The sequence below is a fragment of the Capsella rubella genome, unplaced genomic scaffold, assembly GCF_000375325.1.
Source record: "Capsella rubella cultivar Monte Gargano unplaced genomic scaffold, Caprub1_0 scaffold_151, whole genome shotgun sequence".
In the NCBI taxonomy this organism is placed as follows: domain Eukaryota; kingdom Viridiplantae; phylum Streptophyta; class Magnoliopsida; order Brassicales; family Brassicaceae; genus Capsella; species Capsella rubella.
Window position 1 is genome coordinate 1 of NW_006238777.1, and position 7,743 is coordinate 7,743.

The window sequence follows — 7,743 nt, forward strand, 5'->3', positions numbered from 1 at the left end:
TTGCTGCGTTGGAGAAGGATTATGAAGAGGTCGGTGCTGAAGGTGGTGACGATGAGGATGATGAAGGAGAGGAATACTAAGAACCATGTTTCTAAAAACTTTGGACTTTGTGTGCGTTTTCTATTATCTCGTGTTGTGTGACTGGGCTCCAAACTCTTTACCTTTTGGGCTTGTATTGCTTTCTTTTGAACGTTTTGCTTTTGATTTCATATTGAATATCCTATGCTTAGGGTATTTGAGTATATCTTGGTCGTTGTTGGTAAGGCTATATATAAAGCCTAGGTTCTCTTCTTCTCTATCTTTACGACCAATCCACATAGCTTACTTACTTTTGTGGTCCTGAAGATGATAATCACTGTCAGGTTATACCTCTCCCTGGTCTAAACATTAAGCATGCTCAGAGATGTCTGACTACTTCAGAATTCAGATGGAGATATAATCTACAGTGTTTGACAAAAAAAAAAAATTGATTAATAATGATTTATGAGTCCAATAAAGTTGATAATGAAAACAGCTAGTTATTTGCGTCCAACCATCTCTAAAAAGAAAGAAAGAAAGAAAGAAAGAAAGAGAGAGTGACCAAATGAGACTTTAATCTTATAGACGACGAGAAGAATGGAGGAGACAGGAGGAAGAAGAACAATCCCAGAGGTTGAGATACTTGCCAGACTACCGTTGAGAAGCATCGCCAGATTCAAATCTGTCTGCAAAAGATGGAACTCTGTTATAGAATCCGATTACTTCCACCGTCTCTTCGTCTCCCTGCACCGACACTCCTCTTCCTCATGGTCGCTCATGTTCAGAACCAAGTATCTCCATCCCATGACACAACCCATCGGCTTCCACGGATGCGATACATGGGATCTTCCCAAATCACTTGTTTCTTATATCATTCCGTTTCAACCGTATCCCACTCTCCCTACCTCTGAATACTACTTTGTAGCTTCTTCCAATGGATTGACCTGGATCGATGTCTTTCTTTCCCGTAATTACAACAATGTTTACAGTTACAAATCTTTCGTTGGTAATCCAGTTTTACAACAATGGGTTGAGATCCCTCCAGCTCCTGATCCATGGGTTCGAAATCCAGACCCTTGGTATCCCAGTCCATTCTCTGCCGTTGGTATGGTGACTCGTCTTGACAACGGCGTCGTTTCCAGCTTCAAAATGGTTAGGACGATCGAAATGGGTATGGTTGATCGTTACGTTGACGGATTGTATCTATGGAGAGTTTGTGTGTATTCCTCTGAGACTGGTTTATGGAATATCAAGAAACTTTACTCCCCACGAGCCGTTGGTAACTTTGGTTTTGATTCTCTCCACGGGATTCTTTATATGTGGGATAGGTTTATGTATTCTAATGGACCTGGTGTCCTTATTGCTCATGACTTTTATGGCCCTGATGCTGATGATCAATGTCAGATTATTCCTCTCCCTGGCGTGGATCACAAAAAAGCTCGGAGGGGCTTGACTACTTCAGGAGAAGATGTTATCTTCGTTGAAGCTATACATCGAAGATTGAGTGTATGGAGGCTGCTGAATGACGAAGAATATATCAGCGAAAGGTGGCAACTCATTCGGGAAATCAACATGCCCTCTTTTGTATCTGATGTCAACTGTTTCCCCTTGGCAATGAATCCGTTTGATGCTGATATCGTCTACCTGTGGTTACGTCAAGACCGTTGTTTGGCATCAGGTAACTTGCAGACACAAGAGTTTATTGTTCATCAAGAATCAGATGATTCGAGTAGTAGTGAAGTTGATTGTTGTTGTCGCGTTAATGCTTCCGATACTGTGGAGTACTTGGAAGAGTTTCGCAATGGAGTCTTTATGTTATTCCAGTTTGTGCTCCCTCGTTGGATGGACTCTGTACCCCCAACCACCAAACTGATTTTCCTTTTTAGGGGATTCCTAACTTTTCAATTTGCTTATTACTGAAGCTTTCTCTTTGGTGTTTATTATGTAACTTTGTTTATGATGAGGCCATATTTGCTATCTATCTATCAGAGTCATGTCAGCTCTGCTCTTCTCTGATTACTTAGTACTCTGAAATTTTAATTTGCAGTAGCAATCTATTTTCCAATTCATGGATAGCATATAATTTTTTTCGGCAGGGCTTAATAATCATAGTGTAAGGAAACAAAAATATATCAGAGGTCGTAAATCGAAGCTTTTCTTGGCTATATAATATTCAAGATCCTTTTTGTTTTTATCAATCAAATCTAGAAACCTCACATAGCGCAAAACACTCAGAAGTCAGAACACAAGACAAGGCAACAAAAAACTAAAGCCTTATAAGCTTTTAGACTGTCTCTTGAGAGTCAGACCACATTACTAGAGTTGCAAGAAGAGCGATGGTTGCGGTCTCAACTCGCAACCGGTGCGGTCCTAGTCCAACCGCTGTGCCCCCTGCTTCCAACATCATCTCAACCTCTTTCTTCGTGAAGTCTGCACTCATTTCATTCTTGACATTAGATTGTACCAGTCTACTCTTGTGTAGTTGAGACAAGTCATAAAACAAGAACACTAGATACTGTTCATCGTGTGTAAACTCAAGCACTAACCAGTGATTTCAAAAGAAAATGATAGCTTCCGCAGAAACTTTACTACAGACAACCATATCTAAAATGTATTGGAGAAAGGGTTTCTTACCGCCTTCTGGTCCAACGATTAATACTCCACTGGTTTCTTTTGTTGACGACTTTACTGCATTAAGGAGAGGTGTAGCTTCGGCTGTAGCAACCAAACATAACTTCGACTTGGAAATCTAGAAATTATCAAAAGGTGTATTATGGCAAGTTTAGAAACCAGGAATCTTAGAGTGTGCTTAAAGAGATGTTGAAACATACATGATCCAAGAGGGTATCAAATTTGATTGGAGGGTTCAGTATCATTTGATGTAGCCTTTGGCCTGTGTTAGTAAATGATAAGGCAAATAGTTTGTGATCATACCAAGAAAAAGACGAGCAAGATTAATAAATCACACATCAGTATGTTACCTTATACTATTGTTACTTACATTGCTTAGCCGCAGCAAAACTAACGCGCTCCAATCTGTCAACCCGGTTTTCAGAGATTATGGAAGATCTTTCTGTTAAAAGTGGGGTGACACCACTCGCTCCAAGTTCCTGATATAAGAATATACACATATTCAGTGGCATGATATTCATCGGTGACTAAGACCCGACATACTAGAAGTAAATACTTACTGTACATTTCTCAATTAACCAGTCTGCTCGACCACCCTTCAGAGTGCCTAAAACACATATATTTAATAATATCATGAACCGAGCTATGCCAAGAATTAAATAGTCTGGCAACATCGTAAAATTACGAGCAGTCCCATTTCATACCAAAAGCGGCAAACACCTGCCACTGCATGCCCTGAGGAAGAATCACCTTCTGATCTTCTTGTGCGATAAAATCAACTCCATTTTTGTCTATGCTTTGTATACAACCTTCTACCAGACCTCCTTTGCCATTAAAGAGTTCTACCCTTGCATAGAAAAAGGGTGCACGTAATTACTTTACATTTACTAAATTCTAATGGTAATTGGTAAGTGATCTTAAAAGCAAAGAATATGTTATCCTAATCTTATCTTCAAAATACTTTGGAGATATCATAACAATAACCACTGAATTCATCATGGCAAAGATGATGCATAAAAAGGTTAACAAGATCTTGATAAAAGGACGGCTCTTTGGTTTACTATCCATATACATACACACACAATTTAGATGGAAGAAAACTTCTATCTACATGGATGCAAGCAAACAAAATATGAACAAACTCAACTTTTTTAAGGGCTTTCATGAATGCAACACTCCGAAATGCTAATAAAATACATGAATGTGTGTTAATATTACCTATCTTCGGGTTTCAGTCTTAGAACTTTAGCCATATGCCAAAACTCAGAGCCTTGAACACGAACACTCCCACCCTATAATAATCATAATGATTTACACAACGGAGAAGCTTAATATAACCGCTTCACGCAAAAATAAGTGGCAAGAACATAACATAACCAATACGGTGGTACCAAAATCACCTCCACTACAAAGCATCATCTTATAAAATTACAGTGAATTAGCAGAAAATTCTCAAGTACTCAGTGATTACTCTATGATCTTTATTGAGTTCTCACACAGATTCAAATGAAACAACAAGTAAATGAGAGAGAGTGAGTGTGTATGCCTTGCAAGATGGAAGATCATCTGAGAAGAATCGAGGAAGGCCACCACGAGATTGATTCCGGAGGTCCGAATCCGACGAAGGAGGCGAAGATACAGAAGCAAACGTCCTGAAGCTGGAAGGTGGAAGCCATAAACGAACAATACTCGGCAAATCGGAAAACAGTGGCCGTGCAGCCGCTAGGGATCTCATTATTCAATCAAAGCTTCGGAGATTTTTGGTTCCCCAGCCGAAGGATTTTTGGTTCAGTTCTTATCGTTTCGGTTTACTATAGTAATCATTATGACCCGGTTAAAGTCCAATGGAATGTCCGGTTAAGTTCCCGCAATTCAAGGGATATTGTTTTTTTCAAAAATAAAAAAGAAACGGTCGTAAAGCGATTGCCCAACGAGCAAAATTCAAAATTAGAAAACACGCAGCTCACGAAGATATCAACAGGTCGTGGGTAGAAAACAACCCAATTACATCATTACACGTGTCGTATACGTGCCGTTACATACAGATGGATACTTTCGCTTATAAATACACAGCATCGACCAACTTGGTAAAACCTAGAAAGCGGAAAAATCAGATCCAGTTTTTTTAATTCATCTAAAGAAGAGCGTCTTCATAAACGCCCTTCTTCTTCTTCTTCTTCTTCCCTGTAAACCTAGGTTCTAGATCTTTTCTTCCCCGAAACGAAAATGAGAGAGTGCATCTCGATCCACATTGGTCAGGCCGGTATCCAGGTCGGAAATGCTTGCTGGGAGCTTTACTGCCTCGAACATGGCATTCAGGTTCGTCTCTTCTTCTTCTTCATCCTTTATTCCAACTAGATCTGTGGTTTTCGCTATTTTTCTCGTTGTCTGTTGATCAGATCTGAGATATTTGGTCCTGCATTTCCCTTAGTTCTTAGGGTTTCTGAATTAAATGGCAGATCTATAGTACCAACTGCTCAGATCTGTTTTTGGTTTAGATCTCTTGGAAAATTTGGTATCGTTGATGTGAGATCCGTTTCTTGTTTCGAAAAATATTCGATGAAAAATGAAAACTCTTGTAGGTTTGCGTACAAATGTTACCGGTTTAGATCTGTGTTTGATTGCGACGACCTGTTAATTGATTTGGTTGATACGAGATCCGATTCTTTTGTTCTCAGATTCGTTTTGATTTTCTGTTTTTATCGTTATTTCTATCAGATCTTTGGATCCACTTCGTTTTGTATATCCATTGTGTTGATGTGGTGTTCTGTATTTGGATGTTACAGCCTGATGGTCAGATGCCGAGTGACAAGACTGTTGGCGGAGGTGACGATGCTTTCAACACCTTCTTCAGTGAAACCGGTGCTGGGAAGCACGTCCCACGTGCGGTCTTTGTTGATCTTGAGCCAACTGTGATCGATGAGGTCAGAACTGGTACTTACCGTCAGCTTTTCCACCCTGAGCAACTCATCAGCGGTAAAGAAGACGCAGCTAACAACTTCGCCCGTGGGCATTACACCAGTAAGATACTCATCCCTGTACAAATATCCTTCCAACAACCATATATTGTTGATTCTATTGTGTATTAACTGGTTTGATTTTTGACTTATCTCAGTTGGGAAAGAGATTGTTGATCTGTGCTTGGACCGTATCAGAAAGCTCGCTGATAACTGTACTGGTCTCCAAGGATTCCTTGTCTTCAACGCTGTTGGTGGAGGGACTGGATCTGGTCTTGGATCTCTCCTCCTTGAGAGACTTTCTGTTGACTATGGCAAAAAGTCCAAGTTGGGATTCACAGTTTACCCATCTCCTCAGGTCTCTACCTCTGTTGTTGAGCCTTACAACAGTGTCCTCTCCACTCACTCCCTCTTGGAACACACTGATGTCTCAATCCTCCTCGACAATGAAGCTATCTATGACATCTGCAGACGCTCCTTGAGCATTGAGAGACCAACCTACACCAACCTCAACCGTCTTGTCTCTCAGGTATAGAACCAGCCAGCAACAATTAACCCTTTAAACGCTTACCTTGCTGCTGTTTTGTGTCTAATGTTCACTCTCTTTTTTTGGATTTAGGTTATCTCTTCCTTGACTGCTTCTCTGAGGTTCGATGGTGCCTTGAATGTTGATGTCACTGAATTCCAAACTAACTTGGTCCCATACCCAAGAATCCATTTCATGCTTTCCTCCTACGCACCAGTCATTTCTGCAGAGAAAGCCTTCCACGAGCAACTCTCAGTTGCTGAGATCACAAACAGTGCTTTTGAGCCAGCTTCCATGATGGCCAAGTGTGACCCACGTCATGGAAAGTACATGGCTTGCTGTTTGATGTACCGTGGTGATGTTGTCCCCAAGGACGTGAACGCAGCAGTTGGCACCATCAAGACCAAGCGCACGATCCAGTTTGTGGATTGGTGTCCTACTGGATTCAAGTGTGGTATCAACTACCAGCCACCAACAGTGGTTCCAGGAGGTGATCTTGCAAAAGTGCAGAGAGCTGTTTGTATGATCTCCAACTCCACGAGTGTTGCTGAGGTGTTCTCCCGTATTGATCACAAGTTTGATCTTATGTACGCGAAACGTGCTTTCGTCCACTGGTATGTGGGTGAGGGTATGGAAGAAGGAGAATTCTCAGAGGCTCGTGAGGATCTTGCTGCGTTGGAGAAGGATTATGAAGAGGTCGGTGCTGAAGGTGGTGACGATGAGGATGATGAAGGAGAGGAATACTAAGAACCATGTTTCTAAAAACTTTGGACTTTGTGTGCGTTTTCTATTATCTCGTGTTGTGTGACTGGGCTCCAAACTCTTTACCTTTTGGGCTTGTATTGCTTTCTTTTGAACGTTTTGCTTTTGATTTCATATTGAATATCCTATGCTTAGGGTATTTGAGTATATCTTGGTCGTTGTTGGTAAGGCTATATATAAAGCCTAGGTTCTCTTCTTCTCTATCTTTACGACCAATCCACATAGCTTACTTACTTTTGTGGTCCTGAAGATGATAATCACTGTCAGGTTATACCTCTCCCTGGTCTAAACATTAAGCATGCTCAGAGATGTCTGACTACTTCAGAATTCAGATGGAGATATAATCTACAGTGTTTGACAAAAAAAAAAAATTGATTAATAATGATTTATGAGTCCAATAAAGTTGATAATGAAAACAGCTAGTTATTTGCGTCCAACCATCTCTAAAAAGAAAGAAAGAAAGAAAGAAAGAAGAGAGAGTGACCAAATGAGACTTTAATCTTATAGACGACGAGAAGAATGGAGGAGACAGGAGGGAAGAAGAAACAATCCCAGAGGTTGAGATCTTGCCAGACTCCCGTTGAGAAAGCATCCGCCCAGATTCAAATTTGGTCTGCAAAAAGAATGGGAACTCTTTTTATAAGAATCCGATTTAATTTCCAACCGTCTTTTTTCTCTCCCCTTGCACCGGACACTTCCTTTTTCTTCAGGGGCCCCTCATTGTTTCGAAACCCAAGTTTTCTCCATCCCCATGAAACAAACCCCTTCGGGTTCCCCGGGGAGGCCAATACAGGGGAGCCCTCCCCCAACACCCCTTGTTTTTCTTAATAACTTTCCCTTTTCAACCCG

The 7,743-nt window shown here is 40.9% G+C and overlaps 3 protein-coding genes across 4 annotated transcripts; 2 read left to right on the forward strand and 1 right to left on the reverse strand.

The window, feature by feature from the left end:
- The first annotated feature begins 6 nt into the window (after positions 1-6).
- On the forward strand, positions 7-2,083 carry LOC17874271 (F-box protein At1g49990). The gene has a single exon (XM_006279079.2). The coding sequence runs from the start codon at positions 616-618 to the stop codon at positions 1,936-1,938; it is 1,323 nt and encodes a 440-aa protein (XP_006279141.1). The 5' UTR covers positions 7-615; the 3' UTR covers positions 1,939-2,083.
- A 53-nt stretch (positions 2,084-2,136) lies between these two features.
- On the reverse strand, positions 2,137-4,458 carry LOC17874269 (ribosomal RNA small subunit methyltransferase E). Its single transcript, XM_006279078.2, has 8 exons — positions 4,196-4,458; positions 3,868-3,941; positions 3,354-3,496; positions 3,210-3,256; positions 3,020-3,128; positions 2,850-2,911; positions 2,653-2,767; positions 2,137-2,448 (listed from the first exon to the last, which is right to left on the reverse strand). The coding sequence occupies exons 1-8, from the start codon at positions 4,382-4,384 to the stop codon at positions 2,303-2,305; spliced, it is 885 nt and encodes a 294-aa protein (XP_006279140.1). The 5' UTR covers positions 4,385-4,458; the 3' UTR covers positions 2,137-2,302.
- Positions 4,459-4,735: 277 nt separating this feature from the next.
- LOC17874270 (tubulin alpha-2 chain) lies at positions 4,736-7,097 on the forward strand. Of its 2 annotated transcripts, XM_023782568.1 has the most exons (5): positions 4,736-4,968; positions 5,436-5,670; positions 5,765-6,135; positions 6,226-6,684; positions 6,770-7,097. In XM_023782568.1, the coding sequence occupies exons 1-5, from the start codon at positions 4,876-4,878 to the stop codon at positions 6,938-6,940; spliced, it is 1,329 nt and encodes a 442-aa protein (XP_023638336.1). In that variant the 5' UTR covers positions 4,736-4,875; the 3' UTR covers positions 6,941-7,097. The 2 variants fall into 2 exon arrangements, with proteins under 2 accessions (XP_023638336.1, XP_006279139.1); XM_006279077.2 differs by having other exon boundaries at positions 4,739-4,968; positions 6,226-7,097.
- Positions 7,098-7,743: the final 646 nt, after the last annotated feature.

Bases quoted from the DNA above. Each gene is read 5' to 3' on its own strand.
- LOC17874271 (XM_006279079.2), top strand. From the start codon at position 616: ATGGAGGAGACAGGAGGAAGAAGAACAATCCCAGAGGTTGAGATACTT.
- LOC17874269 (XM_006279078.2), bottom strand. From the start codon at position 4,384: ATGAGATCCCTAGCGGCTGCACGGCCACTGTTTTCCGATTTGCCGAGT. The intron at 2,912-3,019 runs GTAAGTAACAAT...TTACTAACACAG, and splicing joins TTTTGCTGCGGCTAAGCAAT to GCCAAAGGCTACATCAAATG. The intron at 2,768-2,849 runs GTATGTTTCAAC...GATAATTTCTAG, and splicing joins TTGATACCCTCTTGGATCAT to ATTTCCAAGTCGAAGTTATG.
- LOC17874270 (XM_006279077.2), top strand. From the start codon at position 4,876: ATGAGAGAGTGCATCTCGATCCACATTGGTCAGGCCGGTATCCAGGTC. The intron at 4,969-5,435 runs GTTCGTCTCTTC...TGGATGTTACAG, and splicing joins GCCTCGAACATGGCATTCAG to CCTGATGGTCAGATGCCGAG. The intron at 5,671-5,764 runs GTAAGATACTCA...GACTTATCTCAG, and splicing joins CGCCCGTGGGCATTACACCA to TTGGGAAAGAGATTGTTGAT.